The sequence below is a fragment of the Chrysemys picta genome, chromosome 2 (assembly GCF_011386835.1).
Source record: "Chrysemys picta bellii isolate R12L10 chromosome 2, ASM1138683v2, whole genome shotgun sequence".
NCBI lineage: Eukaryota > Metazoa > Chordata > Testudines > Emydidae > Chrysemys > Chrysemys picta.
The window spans coordinates 268840107-268865187 of NC_088792.1; the positions used below are offsets into that span (position 1 = coordinate 268840107).

Below are 25081 nucleotides of genomic sequence, written 5' to 3' on the forward strand. Positions count from 1 at the left end.
TGTTTAGCTCAACCTTAACTTTACCTCATCTAGGTCAACGGGTTTTGTAAATGCTCTGAAACGTTTGTCAATGGCAAGTCTGTGTGTAACATTCCTCAAGAAAATCCTAAGTTCACGTAATGTATCCTCCTCTTGCTCCTCAAGCCGTTTCACCTCCTCGACTGTCAACTGTCGTGGCTCAGGCGGTGGTGCTACTGGAAGGACTTCCAAGGCCTGCAAAACTTAAGTCAAACAGAGGATTTAAGCCAATTTACAGGGTTTAGTTTTTCAATCAATGCATTCTACAACACTCCAATATTTATTTTAGTGATGGTAGAGCACAGCTGGTAAAATGATATTTGTAGCACATCCTAACCTGCTTTCTTTTTTGATACAGGAGGCTTAGCAGCTTGATTCAGAATTAAATCTTCAAAAAATTTCCTTCTTTCTTCATTGTTAGGCAATTGGACATTGAAAACTTCTCCATAATCATCAACAAATAATTCCTGCACCTAAGGGGGGAAAAAGATTATTTATAAAATACAAGTCACAGGATTCCTGTGATATCACAAAAAAAGTGCATTTTATGTGCGTTTTTATACTAAATTGAAGGACAAACTGAAGGGCACAATACAGAAGCATCAGTGATAAAAGAATTAGCTTCTTGGCTCTAGAAGGCTAGATTTCCTTAATGACTTAAAATTAGGCCTTCATTGAAGCGGCCACATGTGGAATATGAAATAAATTCATTTCACTTGGCCCCCCAAACTGAAGACTGTTGTATTAGAGTGTGTCACTGAACTGCAGACTGCACTACACCAACAGTTAAGTAGGAAACAACTGGGGGTTCTGCACTAAGGTAGATTTTTTTTTTAAGTTAGTTTTTTTTTAAATCATAAATTGATCTTTTTAATTACACGTTACTAATTTTTACTTTTTCTCCATGTCATAGAGAAATTAAATGGCTAATGTGGACATTTTGTACCTGTTTCTTTAGATTCCTAATCTGTAGAAATTCAGATTCTACATAAAGATATTTTGTCTACTAAAGAGAGAATTCTAAGTATGAAACACTTTCGCTGAAAGACAAATCCAGGGCATCATCATCTGTGAGATCACCACAAACTCAAAAAGACAACATTGATAAGCAAATGGCCTGTACTATATTTGTAACCTACACCACATTCTACAAGTCAAGAAAGCTGAAATATTTCAACAAGGTTGTAGTCTTCCATCAGGGTTTGCTGTAATAAGTAATACAATTTTTGGCCATGATATTGACAACACATATACACATGCTTAACTTTAAGCACATAAGTAGTCCTCTTGAAGTTGATACAATTGTTTATGTGAGTAATGTTCCATACCTATCTGAGTGATTTCAGGGTCAGGGTCTTAATTTTCAATATTTTGGTTGTCTCTCCTATAGCAGCAGTTTTATAAAATTCAAGTAGGCTACCCTACCAGTAGGGGCATTAAAACAAAAGCAGCATTTCTAATTCTGTCCCTTAAAAAATTTAAATTGAAAGTTGCAATAGCACAAGTTTTCAAATTAGTTTTCACAAAACCTCAACATGATTTAAATCAATGACAGAAGAACTACAAGTGATTTAAAGCTTCTTGACTTAAGTCACTGTACCCTGTTTGGTATTCAAGATTTGGTAGGCTCCTTGGAATTTTGTTCTCCACAAGACATTTGGGTCTTTTAGTACTGGGAAGGGGATGCATTTCCTTTGAGTAGGGCAGATGCAACTTTACGTTCAGCGAATGTCTGAAAAAAGTTATCTTTGCCTCCTCACTAATCCCAGACAGCAATTAGCTTCCCAATTCACTTTGTCCAATATATACCACTATAGCACATCCAAGAACAATAGATAAGCACATTAGTATGATGATTCTGGTAAAACCTGTACTGGAATAGTTTATACTGATATTTTTAAACTGTCATTAGACTTCAATGCTAACACTACATTGTGATGAATGGGAGGACTTTACTTCTCTGAGAGATACTGTTTCAGAGTATCTACAGGCTCAGTCAGACTTAATTACATTTGTTAACATTCGGGAGTTTTTCCTTCTCAGCTTTTAAAAACACTGATTCTGGAACACAAACATGGGGCTGCATAATCATATTGTTTATAGGAGTCCTGCAATTATGGAATAAAAATTTTTTTTGAAGTGTAAACACTCAAGTTCACTTACATAACTTCTCTCCTGATATCTACTGTGAAACAGTATTTTTCTACAAATGAAATCTACCGTAAGCAAGGATATTTGTATCTGCTTCTGCTAGGTTTGCCCAAAAGATCACAATCTTGACAGATTTATAAACCACCGGAACTAGATTAATATGAAAAAGTTATTTGAATTGAAGAGATGAAGATTATATTAAATGCACTGGCAAACAGTACCTCTTCTGGTAGAGCTGCATGATGTACATCTGATGTTGCAAGCAGCAGAACTGGAGCAAATGATGGAATATTCTGTAATAATGTTGTAAATGTAGCTTTCAAAGTGAATCCAACAGTCTCCCACCATAAGTGGACATGTGGAATGTATAATATACTTGGTGCTGTTCTTTTGGCTTCATGGATCAACTAGTAAAAGAAAAGTATTGATTTGGGAATACTGAGAAACATGTGAATAGGTCACTAATAAATAATTAAAGATCAACTAGTCACTCCTATTTCACAGTTGATATACTAAGTAAGCAACAACTGGGAAAGAACAATTCTTAATACTGAGGCAAGCTTCTACCTTGCATCAACTATGAAACAAACCCAGTCATAAATTACAGGTGATTTTGTATAATTTTATTGAAATTAATAATGTCTTGCCTAGAGTAGAGGGAAAAACAACAACAAAAAAAACCCAGGATTGAAACCTATTTGAATATTACTATAGGCATGACTCTTCCAGAGAGAGATAGAAACATTAAGAAAATGTGCATTGATGTATGTCAAGGAATTTTAACACAACACTTTGCTCTGGGATTTTCATTACCTTCTTATTGCGCACAGTTTACCAGTGCAGACACCAAGAAAGTGGTATGGGGGAAAAGAATTAATTTTGATGGAATGAGGATAATCATTGTTAGCCTGACAGCATGGATTCTAATGAAAGATCAACGTGTACTTTGGAAAACAGTCTCCTACCTTCCTTCTGGAAAGATGAAAAACTGGGAGCAAGAAAAGATTAATCATTTTAAGATGAGAACCTATGCTGCCGGAGATCAGACAGGGAGGAAGGATGGCCAGCCCAGTGGTTAGAGAGCTGGCTTGGTCCATGGAATACCTAGGTTCAATTCCCTGGTCTGCCACAAACATCCTGTGTGACCCTGGGCAAGTAACTTAGTCTCTCTAGGTCTCAAGTCCGCATCTGTGAAATTAAGATAATAGTGCTTCCCTACAGAGGTAGATTAAAGATACAAGGCACTCGGATATTACTGTGATGGGGGGCCACTTAAGTGAAAAACAGACATAACCACAGATTCAGTCAGCAAAAATCATGGTTTCAGATTTCTGAAAGGGGCACTTTTATAACTATACTAATAGAATTGTTGGGGAACAGCTAAATACAGTCCTACCTGAATAAGTCCCTTAAAATGCAACAGGTGAAATTGCTGACAAGGCTTGCTAAATTTTGAGCAAAAAGTCCCCTGAAAACCCACATTTGGAAAAGATAAAAACATGCTGACATTAGCTTATGAGAGTTAGGAAAGTTATGGAAAACACCATGCCCTGCTTAAATAAAGGTTATGTTAACGAATAATTTAAGATGTTACATATGTACTGAACTATGATATTAAAAGATAGAAAATTGCTGAATGGTTTAAAAGGAAAAAAGAAGCAAAGAAAACCCCGTTACGAACCTTCCGTAACTGCCATTCTTCGAGATGTATTTCTTATGTCCACTCCAAAGTAGATGTGTGCTTGCCCCAAGCACCGCTGGCCAGAAAGTTTTCCCCTCAGTGGTATCTGTCAGGTTGGCTCTGGTGCCTTGTGGGGTTGTATACTCACAGCACCAGTATAAAGGGTTCCACCAACCTGCATCCCCCTCACTTCCTTCTTAATGGCTAACTCCAATAGAGGGGTAAGGAGAGTGGCTTTTGGAATGGTCATCAGCAACACATCTCGACGAACAACAGTTATGGAAGGTTAGTAACCATTTTTTCTTCTTCACATGCTTGCGCATGTCCATTCCAAAGTAGGTGACTCCCAAGAAGCTGTGCAGGTGGAGGGTTGAGTGTTCATTGGCATGCTGATTGTAATACTGCTCGGTCGAAACCTGTGTCATCTCTCCTGCTGGTTGATGGCATAATGAGATGCAAAGGTGTGGACTTACAACCACGTTGCCGCTCTACAAATGTCCTCTGAACTACAAACACTACTGGAGATGCTTGAGACCTTGTGTAACGCGCCGCCAGGGCAGGAGGAGCGGGGACCTTCACCAGGTCATAGCATGTGCGGATACAGGAAGCAATCCATGAAGAAATTCTCTAAGCAGAGACTGAAAGGCCTTTAATTTTGTCTGAAAAGGCTACAAAAACCTGAGTAGATTTCCGAAATGACTTAGTCCTTTCTATTGTGATAAAGTTCCTCCTCTATCACGGTGGGTCCTGCGCTCATTGGCGGATTTTCTTGCCTCAGAGATTCACCATGTGGGTTGGGGAACAGCCCAGAGACCTTTCCCTCTGGAAGAACCCACAGTCCAGGTCAATTAGGAGTTTTGGGGGGGGAACCCGAGCCTGCCCTCTACTCCGGGTTCCAGCCCAGGGCCCTGTGGACTGCAGCTGTCTATAGTGTCTCCTGTAACAGCTGCATGACAGCTACAACTCCCTGGGCTACTTCCCCATGGTCTCCTCCAAACACCTTCCTTATTCCCACCACAGGACCTGGTGTCTGGTAATGCTTGTGCTCATCAGTCCTCCAGCAGCACACCCTCTCACTCTCAGCTCCTTGCGCCTCTTGCTCCCAGCTCCTCACACTTGCACCACAAACTGAAGTGAGCTCCTTTTAAAACCCAGGTGCCCTGATTAGCCTGCCTTAATTGAGTCTAGCAGCTTCTTAATTGGCTCCAGGTGTCCTAATTAGCCTGCCTGCCTTAACTGGTTCTAGCAGGTTCCTGATTACTCTAGTGCAGTCCCTGCTCTGGTCACTCAGGGAACAGAAAACTACTCATCCAGTGACCAGTATATTTGCCCTCTACCAGACTCCTGTACCCCACTGGTCTGGGTCTGTCACACTATGTAGAAGGCTAGTGCACGTCTGAAGCCACATGCCAACAGTCTCGAGTGCAGTCTCTGTTCCTATCTGTTGGCATGTGGCTTCAGATAGAAAACAGGTAGGAAGATATTCTGGTTACTATGGAATTGCGAGACTACCTTTGGAAGGAAGGCCAATTGTGGCCACATCCGAACCTTGTTCTTGAAGCAGACTGTATAAGGTGCTTCTGACATAAGGGCTTGGATCTCCGAGATCCTTCTAGCAGAAGTAATGGCCACCAGGAAGGCCACTTTCCAGGATAGTTAGAGCAGAGAGCATGTTGCCAGTGGTTTAAATGGAAGACCTGTTAGCCTTGCCAACACGAATTTGAGGTACCAGGGAGGGAGTGGCTGCGGTACCTGGGGGGTACAATCTCTAGGCCCTTAAGGAAATGACTACAGACAATTTGAGAGAACAGAACAGCCATTCACCCTTGGATGGAAAGCTGAAACTGCCGCCAGATGAACCCTAATAGATGACAATGCTAGGACTTCTTGTTTCAAGTGGAGCAAGTAATCTAAAATGAAAGATAGTGTCAACTGTGTAAGTGAGACCCCTTCTGCACAGACTAGATGAAGAATCTTTTCCACTTTGCCAGGTAGGTGGCTCTAGTGGATGGTTTTCTGCTCCCTAAAAGCACTTCCCCGAACCAGTCCAGAGCATCCTAGCTCTGCAGTGTTGATCCACGGAGCATCCAGGCTGTGAGATGAAGGGACTTGAGGTTCGGATGACAGAGACTGTCATGGTCGTGGGAGAGCAAGTCTGTTTGGGAGTTTTAAACAACAACTTATCAGTACAAGAGGGCTTCTTTCAAATACATGGTTAGAACATGTCAAAACATGAGGTGTTTTATGTGTATTAAGGAGGAGGAGAAGCCTTTTCTTTGGTAAATTAGAATATGTCCTCAAAACTGTTCTCAATAATGGGGGCAGGGGGAGAAGAGAGACAGAGGGAAGGGGAGAGGATTGAGAGAAAGGCGTTGCTATGATGGCTGATTAAAAGAAGGAACTGAGAGGGCGCTGGGTCGGCAGGGGCATATATCTGGCACCATAAGGACGCCACTCCAGGGGGCACCTCAGCCAACCCACTGAGTGTTGCTAGGGTAAAAATCTTCCGATGATTGTGTACGTGGCGCACACCTAATTGGAATGGATATGAGCAAGCACTCTAAGAAGAAAATCCTTACTGTTCTTTTATAAACAACATCTTCATTGCAGAAGGCTAAAAAGGACAATGTCCCATTTTATCTGTATGATCATTACCCAAAGAAAGGAGTGGCCTTTCAGACTGAGATTAAACAGGACACACAGACAGACACAAAAACCCACAAAAATTTTTTAAGACACCGTTAAAACTGAACCACAAGTCATAGTTTTGCTAGCCTCGCTTGAATCATTTTGCTCCAAAACCACTCTGGAAAACAGAATTTATTATTCCTACCAGATTAAAAAAAATACACACACACACACACACACACACACATATATATATATATACCTGTGCACATGTTTCTTCGGGTGATGTGGTACTGATTCCAAACAGAACTGAGAGATCCAATGTGTACACCGTGAACTTTTCCAAAGCATGTATTACTGCTGGTGCCAAATGAGAGCCCTGTCCAAACCCGGGCTCTCCAACTATCAAGAGCCTTGGTCTGTAAGATGTTGGCTGACGATAAGCACTTCTAAAACAAGAATTGTGAAATCAGGAAGTTTTAAATAATTAAAAAAACCCAAGAACTAAAAACAAACAAAAAAAATGCCATCAATGTATGAAAGCATAGGTGTTGAGTCTCTCTCTACTCTACCATAATTTTAGAATACAAATAAATAAATAAATCTGTACTGTCAACAATTCTGCTTATTTTCTTACATAAGGCATCAGATATACCAGAAAAAAATAGTAAAGCTGCAATAGTATAGGTTATGGATTACAGTAAATACATATACTTACTGTACTTCTATCACAGATTTGTTTTTATTTCATTCATTCCACTTATTCAGTCTTTCCACATAGTTTGGTCATTAATCTAATATAGTCAGCAAAGTCTTTCCAGTTCCTTAATTGTTTTGTTCTTATGAACCATGTTTCTGAGTGTAGAATTGGTTTTTGCAACCACACTATTGATGCACTTAATGGCTAGAATCTTTGACATGAAATAGGTGTATGTCTTTAAGTTCCGTAAATTAGAACATCTCCTCAACCACCATAGTAATAGGAATTTGGCAGTATCTCTCTCTGAAATGACTGGTGGTCCAACCCAAACTAAGACTCCAAAAAAATATGTCTTTTCAAAAAAGTTTTTGATGATTCTCATAATAAATCAGTAAAATTGATTATATTTTTTTAAAAGATTAGCACAGCCGATGTCAAATTAAATAGCAAATTACATAACAGAAAGGGGGGGGGAATCTGTTAGTTACAATGGAATATATAAACTTGGAAACTAAAAGTATAAAGGCATCAAAAATGTCTAAGAAAACTACCAATGTGATTTAGAGACAGGCCAAACTACATACTTTAGATCTCAAATCATGTAAGGTGCTCCAAGGGGCGATTGGGATGAATCTCCAAATCTCTGTGCCCCAAGCTTGAGAATCTCCTTGAAGGATTAGGGGCCTTTTCCCCTAAATTTGGTCAGTTCTAATCAGATGATACTTTACAACAATTTTATCGGCTTGTTCCTATGTTTATTTCTGGCAAAGACTGGTGCAAGAAAGCAAAACCCTTCCCCCACCCAAAAAAGGAAACAAAACCCAGAACATCTCCCTTGCACCAAAGGATTCAGCAGCCTAAATCAATTTGAAGATCAAAAGGACAAGTACCTGTTAAAATTAAGGACATTTGCTTTCTGCTTATTAGGTGTTTTCTGGGAAAGCGGATTTTCAAACACTGAAGGCACTTCCTCATCACTGTACATTAAGTCACTTTCTAAAATAGGACTTGCAACATCTGAAAAACAAAGAATTTCATTAACTCTCTTGGGAACTTTGTATCACCAACTTGCAAAGAAAAAAGTTTTATTCACAATTCAAGTCTGTGGTGGTTTATTCAATCCAAAGACGACAATTTTAAAACACTTTAGAGAAACAGCCATTAGTCTGGTAGCACATGTAATTCTGTGAGCAAGTTAATGATAGAAAGAAAGTGGTGTCATTTCATTAGTAAAATTCTACAGAAAAAATTTCAATGGTATCACCCTCTGCAGCATGGCGGGGGAGAGAGGGGGAACTTGCTGCCCCCCGGCTTACCCCTCCAGGTCCTCTGGTCGGTGGTAATGGGTCAAGTTTAGTATCATGCGAAAGCCCTTTCTACATAAACACAATGGTACCAAACATGACAAACCTAGAAAAAAAGTGATTTTTTTAATCAGGTAAGTTCTGAGCATTAGCTGATAACACAGTACTGTCAGTCAAGGGCCACATTTTAACTTTGTGAGGGCTACATGTTTGACAGGCTTGTATTAAAGTATAATTTTAATGTTACAGAATACTATAAATGGAAAGAGTGCTTCAAGTAGGGAAGTCAGGCGCTTAAAAAACATAATTGCAATTCATCATGCTGTTAATATTAGAATACCATTTATTTAAATTTTGAGATGTTTTCTACATTTTCAAATATATTGATTTCAGTTACAACACAATACAAAGTGTACAGTGGTCACTTTATTTTTTATTACAAATATTTGCACTATAAAAAACAGTATTTTTCAATTCACCTAATACAATTACTGTAGTGCAATCTCTTTATCATGAACATTGAATTTACAAAATGTAGAATTATGTACAATAGCTGCATTAAAAAAAATAAAACAAAGTCCACTCAGTCCTATTTCTTGTTCAGACACTCACTCAGACAAGTTGATTTACATTTGCAGGAGAGCATGCTGCCTGCTTCTTGTTCACAATATCACCTGAAAGTGAGAACAGGCCGTCGCATGGCACTGTTGTAGCTGGCATCACAAGATATTTACGTGTCAGATACTCTAAAGATTCATATGTCCCTTCTTGCTTCATCCATCATTCCAGAGGGCATGCGTTCATGCTAATGACAGGTTCTGCTCGATAGCAATCCAAAACAGTGTGAACCGACGCATGTTCATATTCACAATCTGAGTCAGATGCCACCAGCAGAAGGTTGATTTTCTTTTTTTGGTGGTTCGGGTTCTGTAGTTTCCACATCGGAGTGTTGCTCTTTAAAAAGACTTCTGAAAGCATGCTCCACACCTCGTCCCTCTCAGATTCTTGAAGGCACTTCAGATTCTTAAACCTTGGGTCGAGTGACGTAGCTATCTTTAGAAATCTCACATTGGTACCTTCTTTGCGTTTTGTCAAATCTGCAGTGAAAGTGTTCTTAAAATGAACAACCGGTGCTGAGTCATCATCTGAGACTACTATAAATATGAAATATATGGCAGAATGCGAGTAAAACAGAGCCGAAGACATACAATTCTCCCCCAAGAAGTTCAGTCACAAATTTAATTAACGCTTTTTTTTTTTTTTAAATGATCATCAGCATGGAAGTATGTCCTCTGGAATGGTGGCTGAAGCATGAAGGGGCATACGAATGTTTAGCATATCTGGCACATAAATACCTTGCAATGCCAACTACAAAAGTCCCATGCGAACGCCTGTTCTCACTGGTGACATTGTAAATAAGAAGTGGGCAGCATTATCTCCCGTAAATGTAAACAAAGTTGTGTGTCTTACCGATTGGCTGAACAAGAAGTAGGAATGAGTGGACTTGTAGGCTCTAAAGTTTTGCATGGTTTTGAGTGCAGTTATGTAATAAAAAAAATCATTTGTAAGTTGTATTTTCACAATAAAGAGATTGCACTACAGTACTTGTATGAGGTGAACTGAAAAATACTATTTCCTTTATCAATTTCACAGTGCAAATATTTGTCATCAAAAATAATACTATAAAGTGAGCAGTGTACACTTTGTATTCTGTGTTGTAACTGAAATCAATATATTTGAAAAAGTAGAAAAAACATTTAAAATATTTAATAAATTTCAATTGGTATTCTATTGTTTAACAGTGTGATTAAAACTGCGATTAATCACGATTAATTTGAGTTAATCACGTAAATTAATGGCGATTAATCGACAGCCCTACTTTAAGGTGATTTGCCATCAAGGAGAAAAAAAGAAGTGATTCAGTAGTATTGCTTATGATCTTTATTAGGTCAAGAGTTGTGATGAGGCACTGGTTAAGACATTAGCATCCAGCCAGAAATTACTGGAATCCACCCACAAATGGTATGCACATAGTTACATAACAAACAATTAATTACAATCCCAAAGAAAATTTATAACAAAACCCTTGTTTTTGCTTTGGTCTTGATCATTTTTAGGCATCAACAGGGAGACAAAGAATACTGACTGGTAGCTGAATCTCTGGAGAATACTACCAGAGGGGACCTGATTAAACACAATGCTCATGGCACCTTACGTGGTATAAAATGTACACCCATAAGCTGAATTTGGCAAGGTTGTAAAGGAAGTACAATCGAACATCACTCCAGGACAAGTACCAGCTGTGGGCAAGACTCCATTCTATGTGTTTTGAGAAGAAAACCTGCTTCTTCTGCAGTACGCTGGAAGCCCAAAGGCATCCATTAAACATAGTTTCAACATGTGAGACAGTAAGAAATTGTATGAAGCAGTGACTTTCAGGTGAGAGCATTCCACAGAAAGTAGAGTTAAGTGTGTGCATTGACCCAAAGACACCTATGAATATGACATTGCGTATCACATTGAGTGCTACACCAAGAACATACGTAACGTGTTGCATGAAAAGGTAAAAGCAACAGAAAAATACTGATTTTATTACTGCAAACTGTGCAACTCAGATGGAGTTTATAAACTGCATTTCAGAGGTTCTAATGGATAGGAAAGTAGTAGCAATGGCCAATGCAGAGGCTAAGTACAGAGAAATACGTGCTTTGAATGGCACTGAAGAGGAACAAATGGTTAGCAGAAATGCTCTTAAAGCACTTATTGAAAATGAGCTGTGGGATATGGATGTAGTTTTTAGTAATCCTATCTGCAACAATGAATCACAGTACATATCCTTAAAAGCCCCAAAAGCCATGGTAGTGAAAGTGCTGATGTCAATAGTAATACATCATTTTTTTCCTGACAAGATAAGACTCTGTTTGCAGCTACCAAATGTTTTATGGAAAAGCATTTTGTCCTGCAGTTTGTGGGAGTTTTAGGAATCCATACCCGATGCCAAACCTGAAAAAAAAAAATACGTGTGACCTGTACTGCAACAGGTCTGTCGCATCTTACGCGCATTTAACATGCGCAATTTCAGCTTTACCTGGTCGGCAAAAACAACAACAAAAAAGGAAAAGAAAAAACAATTTTAATACTGTACCTGTAGTGTGGGCGATTCCGCCCACCATTACACTCGATGTAATTTTGACTATATGCGATTTTCACTTTACGCGCTGACTGCGGAATGTAACCCCAGCACAAGATGCGACAGACCTGTACTTTAAATGGTGCATTGGTGGTTGCAATGACTTCAGCACCAGCAAAACATGACAGTAAGCAAGTGGAGTACAAGGGTTTCATTTTATCACAAAGCCTCATGCACGAGTGCTTGAGCAAAAGACAGGTTTCCAATACACACACACACACTGAGGCATATGCATAATCTACCACTACAAGTGGCCATTGGTTTAACAATTAATTCCAAACCTATAATAAATTCCTTGTGCAGTTTATGCACAGCATTGCTGTAGTCTGTGGAGGAACCAAAGTACTCTGTTTGGAGATGACAATTGCAAACAAGGTTTTTTGCCACATGGAATTCAATGACTGGTTGTACATTCCTCTAGACCTCATCAAGGGTAGTTTTATATTTTGTCCTGTCAATTACTTAGACTTCCTTGATAGCAAAGGTACCCTCCCATGCTACTGTTATGGTCTGCTATCAGGAGCATATTAATGAGGATCAGTCCCTCAATTTCTCTCTGAACCAGCAAAGAACCGTTCCTTGAAGTAGCTTCCTGACTTTATGACTCACTTTCCTATCAAGGTCCAATAATTCTGAAACCAGTAAGTCCAGTTTTCAATGAAGCAGTAGCTAAATTGACTACAGTAGAGCTTTCTACATTCACTAACCTTGTTAGCCTTCCCAGAGTTATTGTGAATGTTAGTGGGAGTGTATCCCACTAACATTCACAATAACTTTGTTATTGTGCAGAAATGGGATGCACTCCAGAGGCAAAAAATTACCAAGTATGGCTTCAGCTGAAGAGATAGAAGATGTACCCTCAAATGTTCCAGACACCCAGGCCATACCATACTACATCATTTCAGGAGAAAGGTATATTCCACTATGGTCAGCCTTTAACTCAGCAATCCACGAGGTGCCGTAGCAAATGACTGTGTATGTATCCTGCCAATGATACCGGCTAGCCCCACTGATCACTCAGTTCAGTTAACATTCCTTATGCATATGGAATGCATGAACAAATACAACTGCTACTCCTGGGGGAATTCTGAGCCACTGCGCGCATACAGAATTCATGTCCCATGCAGAATTTTTTTTTCTCCACAGAAAATACGTACTGCTGGAGAAGTGCTACACTTACACCTTTTGCCCACCAGGAGTTGCTGTGGCACTAGAACAGGCGGGAGCAGTCCCAGCTGCAGATAGGGAAGAGAAAAGGCTGCATTCCTCATAGCATCTTGCCCATGGGGCCAGTCAGGAGGCACAGGACATGGGAGGACTGGACAACATAGGACACATGGTAGAGGGGAGGGGGAAAAAGAGACAGACTGGGTGGGAACACTTCATTCAGGGGCTACAGAGAAAATACTGGACTGTGAAGAAGTCAACCTCATGTTTGATATGTATGCAGAGGAATCAATTAAAAATATCACTGGAAAGAAGAAGTGACTCCATGGTATTGCATCTGTCCAATACAAAAATCAATGACTCCATGAACATCTCCAATGTCACAGTGAAGAAGCTAGTGTCTCATACTTGCATGAAGGACGAGTTAAATCACATACCTTGCAAGAAAAATGCTCCAACATATGAAGAATTGCTTGACAAAATTTGTCGTCACATGGCATAATGAAGCTGCTGACTTGTGCTGTTCAGTGGAGTTTCTTTGTTGGTTCCCATGAGGAGGCTGACACTAAAATTTTCTTGACTGCCTTCAATGCCACAGAGAGGTGTGCTACTAAACTCCAGATTTTTGCACAAGACACAGATGTTCTAGTGCTCTCTGAGAGACACTACCCAAGACTTCCGCAAGATTCTGTTTTTGTGCTGCTGGGGAACGGAATTGCTGTATATCCCTCAGATATGTGTTCCTAGCACTATGACCATTGAAAGCCGTTCTTTCAGGATACAAGACTACTGGAAGGCTGTCTGGAAAGACCAAATTATCTTGCAGGAAAGCATTTGATTCAGCCTCTGAAGAGACTCTCCTCACTCTAAAGGTGCTTGTAATGGCAGAGACCGTCAAATGCACTGGAGGAGTTCATATGTTGAGTTTACCATTTGAAGACCAACATTATGACACATGCAGAGCTACATTGGTGGATGTTTTCTAAGAAGCAGACAAACAGAGAAAAATTGCCCCCAACAAGGGAAGCATTTATACCTGCTGTCAAGAGGGCAAATCATCAAGCAATGGAATGGCTCCGGGATGACTCAGAGCATCCAAAACTATCCTCCTTTATCAGGCATGGATATGTCTGATCACACCAATTGTGTGTGAAATACCACCTACTCCTGGAATTAATTCTGCAGCTACTCAAATGCTTGTGTGCAAAGAACAGATGCTCACCATCCTGCAAATGTTTAGTTAGCAGCCTGCCTCGTACAGAGATATAGAATCATAGAACTGGAAGACCTTGAGAGGTCATCTAGTCCAGTCCCCTGCACTCAAGGCAGGACTAAGTATTATACCATCCCTGACAGGTGTTTGTCCAACCTGCTCTTAAAAATCTCCAATGATGGAGATTCCACAACCTCCCCAGGCAATTTATTCCAGTGCTTAACCACTGACAGTTAGGAAGTTTTTCCTAAAGTCCAACCTAAACCTCCTTGCTGCAATTTGAGCCCATTGGTTCTTGTCCTATCCTCAGAGGTTAAGAACAACAATTTTTCTCTCTCCTTCTTGTAACAACCTTTTAATGTCTTCTCTGTCGTCTCTTCTCCAGACTAAACAAACCCAATTTTTTCCATCTTCCCTCATTCATGTTTTTTAGACCTTTAATCATTTTTGTTGCTCTTCTCTGGACTTTCTCCAATTTGTCCACATCCTTCCTGAAATGTGGCGCCCAGACTGGACACAATTCTCCAGTTGAGGCTTAATCAGCGCGGAGTATAGTGGAAGAATTACTTCTCATGTCTTGCTTACAGTACTCCTGCTAATACATCCCAGAATTATGTTTGTTTAAAAAAAAAAAAAAAAAAAAAAACCCACTACACACACTGTTGACTCATTTAACTTGTGGTCCACTATGACCCTCAGATCCCTTTCTGCAGTACTCCTTCCTAGGCAGTCATTTCCTATTTTGTATGTGTGCAACTGATTGTTCCTTCTTAAGTGGAGAACTTTGCATTTGTCCTTATTGAATTTCATCCTATTTACTTCAGACCATTTCTCCAGTTAGTCCAGATCATTTTGAATTTTAATCCTATCCTCCAAAGCACTTGCAACCTCTCCCAGCTTGGTATCGTCCGCAAGCTTTATAAGTGTACTCTCTCTAACATTATCTAAATCAGTGATGAAGATATTGAACAGAACTGGACCCAGAACCGATCCCTGCGGGACCCCACTCGTTATGCCCTTCCAGCATGACTATGAACCACCGATAGCTACTCTCTGGGAACAATTTTCCAACCAGTTATGCACCCACCTTGTAGTAGCTCCATCTAGGTTGTATTTCCCTAGTTCGTTTATGAGAAGGTAATGCGAGACAGTATCAAAAGCTTTACTAAAGTCAAGATATACCACATCTACCGCTCCCTCACCCCCATCCACAAGGCTTGTTACCCTGTCAAAGAAAGCTATCAGGTTGATTTGACCCTATTTGTTCTTGACAAATCCATGCTGACTTATTTATCACCTTATCTTCTAGGCGTTTGCAAATTGATTGCTTAATTATTTGCTCCATTATCTTTCTGGGTACAGAAGTTAAGCTGACTGGTCTATAACTCCCGGGTTGTCCTTATTTCCCTTTTTGTAGAGGGGCACTATATTTGCCCTTTTCCAGTCTTCTGGAATGTTTCCCGTCTTCCATGACTTTTCAAATATAATTGCTAATGGCTCAGATATCTCCTCAGGTCAGCTCCTTGAGTATTTTAGGATGCATTTCATCAGGCCCTGGTGATTTGAAGATATCTAACTTGTCTAAGTAATTTTTGACCTGTTCTTTCCCTATTTTAGACTCTGATCCTACCGTTTTTTTTTTTTTTTTTGGCCAGTGAAAAAGAGTGCAGCACAGATGAGGATCAATGTAACAATGTGTCTAGTAGTGGTGTCCCTAGACAGAGACTACTTTGATGAATAAATGTTTTCAATCCTATACATCAAGGCTAACTTTCCTAAGAGTATCAATGTCTTTTTTATTATTATTATTATTATTATTATTATAGTAATGCACCCCTGTGTTAAAGTATAATTTTAAAAAGTTTATTTTAAAACATTTTCTAGAATATATAGCTACATAGTTGTTCGAAACTTGTCACGTTTGGTACTACTGTGTTTGTGGGAGACAGGGCTTTCGAATGATACCCAACTTGGCCGATTTCCCATGACACTATTATCAAAATTTCCACCAGCCAGAGGACCTGGAGCTCGGAAGGCAGCGAGTACTGCCTTCCCCACCATACCACCGAGGGTGACAACTGAAATTAAAATTCTGTGTGTTTTTACAAATTAAATGTCACCTCTCTTACTTTTTGATCATTAATTTGCCCAAGGAATGAGATTTTACTACATCATGTTCCCAGACTAAATATATAAAAGTACAAATAACATATAGCTGTTAGACTGTGAAGGATTGCCACTTACAGTGCAAATACTAAATACATTTATAAATTGGATTATGAAATTCCTCAGGGCAAAAATTCCATTGTTTCTATGCCTGAAAAGAGCCATTATACTAGAAGACAAGTAGACCCTGTGCACTCTGCATAACATGAACTCTAATTCTGCAGGAGAGTGATGTTTCTTAGAATAGCTCTGAATGCAAGTTGTAGAGTAATAATTAAATTAGATATAAATCTTAATTGTTAAGTGTTTTACAGTTTACTTTATGCTTTTTTCAAATTTTCAAATGCACAATTCTGTATGCTCATATGCAAGTGCAGCGTATATGTTGTCAAGCGGAAAACTGGAGACTTTAGCTTCAGAAAAGGGCAGAAGAGGAGCTGGATATATGGCAGTTGGAAGGAATGAATTTCCTCTTCCTTAACCGCTGGTGGGCAGAGGTTTGTACACATCACGATACAATGATTGCTAGTCATGACTGAAATCAGGACTATTAATTCTCAGTAAAGACAAAGTTTTGAAGTTGTTCAGAGAGGGATTGGATGTTTATGTATAAAGCAGAATTTCCAGAATTATAACAGTTAATGTTAAAAAGGTTTGGGGAGGGACATAAAATCCTCATACTTTATGTTTTGCAACCAATCCCTACCTATTAGGGATTATGAGGAGACTTTACCGGGCATCTAGATTATTCCACATCTGCCTACTGGGGGGTTTCTTGCACCTTCTCTGAAGAATCTGGTGATGGCCATTTTTGGAGACAAGCTACTATAGTAGATGAATCAAGGTCTGCTCCAATATGACAATTCCCATGTTCTGGGCGTTAGCATTACCACACTGAGATGAATGAGTGTGGTTCATACCTCTCAGATCTGTTATTTCATGATATCTCAGGACAAAGGAATACAATTTCAGTAGAACCTCAGTTATAAACACCTCAGTAGTGGAGGTTCTTCATAACTCTGAACAAAATGTTATGGTTGTTCTTTCAAAAGTTTACAACTGAACATTGACTTAAGGCCACTTTGAAACTTTACTAAGTATTTTTCTTCTGCAGCTTTCCCTTTATTTTTTTTTAGTAGTTTAAGTTTAACACAGTACTGTACTGTATTTGGTTGGGTTTTTTTTTCCGTCTCTGTTGCTGCCTGATTATGTACATCTGGTTTCAAATGAGGTGTGTGTTTGACTGGTCAGTTCATAACTCTGGTGTTCATAACTCTGAGGTTCTACTGTATGCACTATTTTACATATGGGATGTTCTTGTAAATGTAAGGTATGAAGTTAAGGCTAAATTTCTTTCAACAAAATTCTGTATCTGGGGTAGATTCCACAGTCACAGAACCATGGAAGACTCAGCCCCCACAAATAACCAAAGTTCTACTGTCCAAAAGTCTACACACACACACACACACACACACAAAAATTGGGAAATGTAAATAGATTTAATGTGTTAATGTCACAAATTAAAGAAAAGCCTTTACCTTGACAGAGATATGCAAGAATTCAAAATAAATTAATAAAATAATAATAAAGGAGCGTTTTACCTGTCTTTTGTCCTTTTTTTAATCCAAGCTCCACGTGTGGAAACACTCTTTGTAAGGCTCCTAGAATTCTGTGAAGTGTTTTTTCAAGCAGTGGTTTCGAAATGGCTGAGAGTGCTTGGCCAGGTGAAGTCACAGCTCTTTGAGAAGCTGGTATAGTCTTCTGCATAGCCACAACAAAATCCTTAGCTGTTATTTTAATAGAAGAGATATCCAACTGCAACTTCTCACTGCTAGTGTATATCTGAGGATAACGTCGGCGCAAAGCACACAAAGCAGCTTCAGAACATATGGACTTAATATCTGCACCACAATATCCTATGAACAAATAAGTGAAATTTAGTTCGGTCTCAGACAACCAAAAAAGGTCAAGAAGCAGCATATACAAAAGCTAGAGTATGTAACTATCTGGCCCAGCAGGAGATGAAGCCTAACAGAGACAACTGTCTCGACCTTCTGGGGAAAAAAGGAAGGGATATAGGTAGGAAATGCCTCATTCTGCTATCTGCCCAACTACTCTGCTGGTGGTCTTCTCTGCCTGTGCAAAGCCCCACTGAGGTAAGTGGGGCCCTGAGCAGACTCATTACAAGATTGGGTTCTTAGTGGCCTAGATGGACTTCTAAAAGAGAACTGCATCCAGCCCTCTTTGCCAGAAGAATGGTGAAAGTGTGAGTTTTGTTAAAAATAAATGTCTATCTTCATATAAAAGAAAACCCTAACAATTAGTGGATGAAAAACCAAAGAAAAATAAGTATTTTAATTAAATAATCTTAGTATTAAGCTTTTAGATGAAAATTGTTATTTTTATATGTGCTAACCTAGAAGTTAGTCACTTGTATTCTCTGATAACTCTTTTGGTTCTTAATCTTACCAACACATTTTTCTGCTAACTCTTCAAGAAACGTGTCCAATGGCTTAGGGGTCCAGTCTCTCGTGTGAATCTTGAGAATCTCTTTTCTAGCCTAGAAATAAAGACTTTTTTAAAAAAAGAGCACATCCTGTTTTTCCTGTAAAAATCTTTAGTTTAAAGTAGATGACAATATAAGCACCTCTTCTTAAAAAGGAAATGTTGATATATTACTAGAATTTACTTGCCTAAGGCTTGGTCTACACTACCCCCCTAATTCGAACTAAGGTACGCAACTTCAGCTACGCGAATAACGTAGCTGAAGTCGAAGTACCTTAGTTCGAACTTACCTTGGTCCACACTCGGCAGGCAGGCTCCCCCGTCGACTCCGCGGTACTCCTCTCGCCGAGCTGGAGTACCGCACTCGACGGCGAGCACTTCCGGGTTCGACTCATCGCGTCCAGACTAGACGCGATAAGTCGAACCCAGAAGTTCGATTTCCAGCCGTCGAACTAGCGGGTAAGTGTAGCCAAGGCCTAAAATAGTGACTGCTGCTTTCAACAAATTTAAGGTTTTAGATGCTTCTTAAATTGGACACACTTCTTTTCAGGTGTTCCTTTTAACAAGGAAAGCCACTGAAAGCTCCCAGGACAAAAAGTGAGTTCTCTTAAGTTTAAGCCTAATGATCTTGGAAGAATTCTCTCCACTTCTAGCTCAGGTTGGTAACGATATATTTTCCCTAAGGAAAATTTCCCAAAATTTATAGAATCACAAATTCAAGATAATAATAATATATGGAGATATACCCATCTCATAGAACTGGAAGGGACCCCAAAAGGTCATCGAGTCCAGCCCCCTGTCTTCACTAGCAGGACCAATTACTGATTTTGCCCCAGATCCCTAAGTGGCCCCCTCAAGGATTGAACTCACAACCCTGGGTTTAGCAGTCCAATGCTCAAACCACTGAGCTATCCCTCCCCCTTCTCTCTGCAATCAGCCCAGCTTTTCCTCTGCCACAGCCCTCTCCCAGGACTATTTTAAGCCCTTCAGGGCAGGAGCGGGATAACCACCCTGCTACAGGGTCCCAACCCAGGGTCCTAAAGGAGTGGTGCACTGTCTGGACCACTTGGTCCTCCCCAAGTTACACTGCCTTACGGATCACTTCCTACTGGGCTGTGGCTCCTCTGTCTGGGACATGGTCCCAGCCTTAGCAGTACAGTATCAGCACAGTCCACCAGGGAACAATGTCTCCTCCTTTGAGGCCTCTCTTGTGTTCCCAACTGCAAAATGGGGTGGAGAATATGGATCACTGCTTCCACAGTGGCCTTACTAATGCTGTAGTCACTCTTCCCAACAGTTCGCAGTGTCAGCCTCACTTCCTGGTACAGCCTGTAGCTCTTTCCCCCCTTGCGTCTGGGCTCCCAATGCCCTTTTAAACTGTCCCTCCAACTGCAGCATGCTTGGCAGCTGCTAAGGAATGTGGCCTCCCTTGCCCAGTACTGTCCCATGCCTTGCTCTAGGTTAGTATGGGGTCTGTAAGTCTGTGAGACTGACGTACAATTAGGACAAGAACCTTCAGGCCTTTCATTCTTTTGCAGCATATGGAGGGGAAAATCTGGATTATAGATCTTTGGACCTAGCCATCTACTTCTACAGTGTTAGGCTATTCCCAAATCTATTATATTATCAGGGGGTAGCCGTGTTAGTCTGTATCTACAAAAACCAACAAGGAGTCTGGTGGCACCTTAAAGATTAACAGATTTATTTGGGCATAAGCTTTCATGGGAAAAAAATCCATTTCCTTAATTTTTATTTTATATGAAACAGAAGACCCTCAGCTTAATGTTTTTGACATCAAGGAGAAGGACTAGCTATTCTGAGTTATTAATATCTAATATTTCAACTCATACTTTTGATTAAACAGCAGGAACATTTTCAACAAAATGGAACAAAATTTAAAGCTCTTCATCCCAGCTGAATTTGAATGTTTGCCACAGCCCAGTTCAAGTATGTAAGAGAACAAGCACTGAGAATCTACCAACAAAAATGACTATTACACTAGACAACTTCAATCCAATAATGCCAAATAGGTAACCTAATCATATTCGGTGTTGAATCTGAGCTAACCTGCACCTCTTTCCTTGGGTTTCAATTATTTTAGTATGATTAGAAATATCTGTCACTAGGTACCAGGATTAAAAATAAAAATAAAAAAAACAATATCCTTAATATTTAAGTGTTTTACAGTAGCTAGAAATTATAGAGGAGTAAGGTTAGGGTTAGAACACTGCTGACAGCATGGCTGCAGGAACACCAAGCACTGCCAGTGGGCCTGCAGGTGGCTGCATGCATGGACATGGAGCCCAAGGTACAGTGGAAGCAGAAACTACAGGCCAGGACTGAAAGGAGGAGGATGATCATTCAGCTGTGGGGTGCTAATGAACCATTCCCACCAGGGGACGTCCCCCACAATACTGGCTGGTGAGTGAGTGGAGCCACAACAGTTGAGCTGCAGAGGGTTCTTTGCATGGCTATGGGGTTGGTGACACCTAATTCCTGCAGGTGAGAGAAAGGCTGCGATCCTGGTGGGACAGAGCAGAGACCCAGGGCCAGGGCTGTCAGGAGGAAGACAAATCCCCAGCTTCAGGGGAGGCCACCCCACTGCTGAATGGCTCTTGGCTAGGAACACAGCTGGGGACAGAGCCATTCAGCAGTGGGGTGGCCTCCCCTGTGTGGCTGGAGGCTCGTTCTCCTGGCCAGGGTGTCTCTGCTCTGCCACACCAAGACAGCAGCCTTCCCTGCACCTTCCGCCTGCAGGGACTGTGTCACCAGCTGTGCAAGAAGCCCTCTGCAGCCCTGCTGCCATGGGAGTGTGGCTGTGACAATGGAGCTGCAGTGGGCTCTCTGTACTGCTGCACGGCCACTGACACTAGATTTCTGCAGGTGCAAGGAGGGTCGGGGGAGGTTGCACTCCCACTGACTTACCAGTCAATATTTTTTACTGACACACATCAATTACAATAAAATGCTGCCAAGCCTAACCACAGAATGTTAATGATGAATTCAAATGTTTTAGGCAGTGGTACATCGTAGCACTTTAAGCACTGCGCCCAACTTCACCATGTGACTATTCACACACTTAAAAGATAAACGTTTGTTTAAATACATTACTAGATGGGGATTTAAAACACAAACACACACACACACCCAAAAACCTCAAAACAGCAGAACTGATATCCATATCAAAACACAAACTTCAGATTAAAATGAGTCTAGCAGGGTTGCCCACCACCCAGATGTAAATAACACAAATTAAATTTTCACAAATGCAACTTTGAGCCGGGCTAACAATCAGAAGTTTTAAGTAAGTTGGAGCACATTTAAAATGTTAATCCAAGGGTGGCTCATAATTAAATGTAGTTATCTGTCACATATAGCATTCTCTCATTTCCAAGTTCTCTCTACTATATACACTGCCATATTTTACTGCTAATTGAAGGCCACTGTAATTGCATCATTAAGTGTCATTATTTGGTGACATTCAACTTTTCTGCATGATCAGAGTGGAACTAGTGTTACAAAATTGATGGTCAATTAAAGGGTTTTGTACAAGTGGTGTTTTCAGTATCCTACCTACACTCTACAAGAAACAATATATTACCTCTTTATCACTCAAGTAGTAAAGCACAGAATCCCAACTTCACCATTCCCAAACATCCTTCATTACTCCACAATACACTGGCTTACGCTATAAAGAAATAATTTGACACCTTATTGTTAGGGTTGAATCAAAAATTTTACCTCTTTATCTGGCAAGGTGAAAAGAAATTCTCTGTCAAAACGCCCAGGTCTTCGTAAAGCAGGATCTATTGAATCCAGTCTGTTGGTAGCTCCGATTACCACAATCTCTCCTCTGCTATCCAAGCCATCCATAAGTGCCAGTAGCGTAGATACAATAGAACTGATAGAGAAATGCTTTTATTCACTCAGTTAACTAAGCCTATGTTACATTGAGCGTAACCTCTCTTCCCAAGTTTCAATTAAGAAAGGAAAAGCTTTTGTTGCTGGAATTATTTTTTGGTTAGTAAAAGTGTTCAGTCAAGAGTCTTTTATGATGTTCTGTGCAGAACATTTCCCCCCCCCCCCCTCGCCCCCCCGAGATAAGCAAACAAAGACCAAAAACACACCATGATAGAATCAAGTCTTGAACAAGCCTTAGTTTACCTTTTGGATTCAAAAAGCAAAGATTTTACTTGCAATCTAAGTAACAATATGATGCCCACCCCAAAGAGGGCATGTCTGTACAGAACCTAGCACAATATGAATAGGGCCTCTAGGCATTACTCAATACAAACAATAGTATTACTTGTAATAAGTATACTTTGGTCAAGCCTAACTTGTACAGCAGGAAAGAGTCCTGTGGCACCTTATAGACTAACAGATGTGTTGGAGCATAAGCTTTTGTGGGTGAATACCTACTTCGTCAGACGCTTGTGTCCCATGCGTCTGACGAAGTGGGTATTCACCCACAAAAGCTTATGCTCCAACACATCTGTTAGTCTATAAGGTGCCACAGGACTCTGTTGCTTTTTACAGATCCAGACTAACATGGCTACCCCTCTGATACTTATACAGCAGGGAATCCCAAGTTATGCAAATACCCCTCTCCAAGCTCTCTTCCATTTATTGCTGTGCTGGCCTGTATGTCATCCATAGTTATTTTTTAATGTTATTCATTTTTATACTGGCCCAAAGTTTCAATGGATTGCCAATTTCTGTATTAAAAGTGCCAAATGGTAAAGTTGTTGCAGGAAAGCGAGAGGTGTTGACAGCTGGAGCTTTTGGCACCCCAGAAGACCTGGGGCTAGTTTACAGTTAAAAAGCTGTAGCGCTTCAGTGTAGAAACTACCTATGCTAACAGGAGCGATTCTCCCATCAGGGTAGGTAATCCACCTCCAAGCGAGGTGGTAGCTAGGTAAGCGGAATAAGTCTTCCTAGTGCTATTTATATGAGGTGTTAGGTAGTTACGGCTACATGTCTAAGGGGTGAGGATTTTTCACACCCCGAGAGATGTAGCTATACTAAAGTAGAATGCTAGTGCAGACTAGGCCATGGTGGTGGGTTTTTTTGTTTTAGTTTTTTTAAAAGCAACCAGTAGGCAGCTGATTCTCAGTGCTATGGTGAAAATACACCACCTCTTTTGGATCTGGGGGCATGCAACTTCAGATGTGGGGGGTGTAGGACTGAACTTCTTATAACTCTACCTCAGCAAGCTCTGACAGTAACTTCACCCTATCACAAAATACACCAATGGCAAAGTAAATTAACTTGATGGTTTTTAGACTTTAAAAAGAGGACATCCTAAGCGGATGAATGGAAGCAAGTCACAATTCTCTCAGAGCTATGGTTTCAGGCTGCATACTCAGACAGCAGACATAACTGCACTGGTTCACATTTGGTTCTCATTTGAAGGTTTTCATTGCAACCATAAAGGCTAAAGACTGTTTTAAAACGAAGTTTTGGATATTGCCACACAATTATAAGGCAGATTCAAAGAGAATGTTGCAGTTCAAAGGGCAACAACTGTGGATATATATGGGGCCCTGATTATGATATTGCTTGAAAAGGGTTAAATCCACAAGGAAAGCAAACTGACAGACTGGAAATATAATTTCATTTGGAGGGTTGTACAAACAAACATACGAGTGTGTCAGAGAAACTACATTACAAAAAATTAAACCACCACACTGAGCTTGGTATCACTACAAGATCTAATTACTTGCAACTTACTACTACTCAAGTTTAGAGAGGCCTCTGAATGCTGATCCCCCTATACATACACATAAAAATAAAAGACTACTAACACTATAGCCTCCCCCTCTTACAAGGCTCAAGCAGATTTTAACTCTTCTATTTTTTTAAAATATAAAAAGTGTAATACCTGTGAATTTGATCTTGTCTACTGGATCGTACAGGAGCCAAACCATCTATCTCATCAAAGAAAATAATTGAAGGACGCATCTGATAAGCCTAAAAGGAAAGTGCAGACTCAGGAATATTGAAACTATAATATAATGCATCCAAAAAAAACTACATTAGAAGAACATTAAGCACTCAGAAGTTAAGAAGTGCCAGAATTAATGCCACACACATTCTTGGATGTAATTTCAGATTCAAAAAATCCCCCAAAACAAAAAACCCTGATAAAACAAATTCTATCATGTACAACCATATTGACCCTCCTACACCACACCACATGGGACATCAGGAAGGTTCAGGCCTTTACAGCTACAGCACCAACCTCCAGCACTTGAGGTAATGGAGTAACTGGTAGCAATAGTAGGCAGTTATTTTCTAGATGGACCAGCCACTATGAACAGATGAGACACCCTTTGCCAGTTCACAGCTATTTGCTGAT

At 40.2% G+C, this 25081-nt stretch overlaps 1 protein-coding gene across 6 annotated transcripts in view; it reads right to left on the reverse strand.

Annotated features, from left to right (window-relative positions):
• The window catches only part of ATAD2 (ATPase family AAA domain containing 2), a 101041-nt gene that overhangs the window by 35486 nt on the left and 40474 nt on the right, over positions 1 to 25081 (reverse strand). For all 6 annotated transcript variants that reach the window (XM_065586089.1, XM_065586090.1, XM_065586091.1 and 3 more), the window contains exons 13-21: positions 24605 to 24693; positions 22465 to 22624; positions 18688 to 18778; positions 17820 to 18134; positions 8069 to 8195; positions 6741 to 6927; positions 2391 to 2576; positions 356 to 491; positions 25 to 221 (exon numbers count right to left, since the gene is read on the reverse strand). In XM_065586089.1, the coding sequence (XP_065442161.1) occupies positions 25 to 221; positions 356 to 491; positions 2391 to 2576; positions 6741 to 6927; positions 8069 to 8195; positions 17820 to 18134; positions 18688 to 18778; positions 22465 to 22624; positions 24605 to 24693 (1488 nt within the window). The remainder of the gene's footprint in view (positions 1 to 24; positions 222 to 355; positions 492 to 2390; positions 2577 to 6740; positions 6928 to 8068; positions 8196 to 17819; positions 18135 to 18687; positions 18779 to 22464; positions 22625 to 24604; positions 24694 to 25081) is intronic.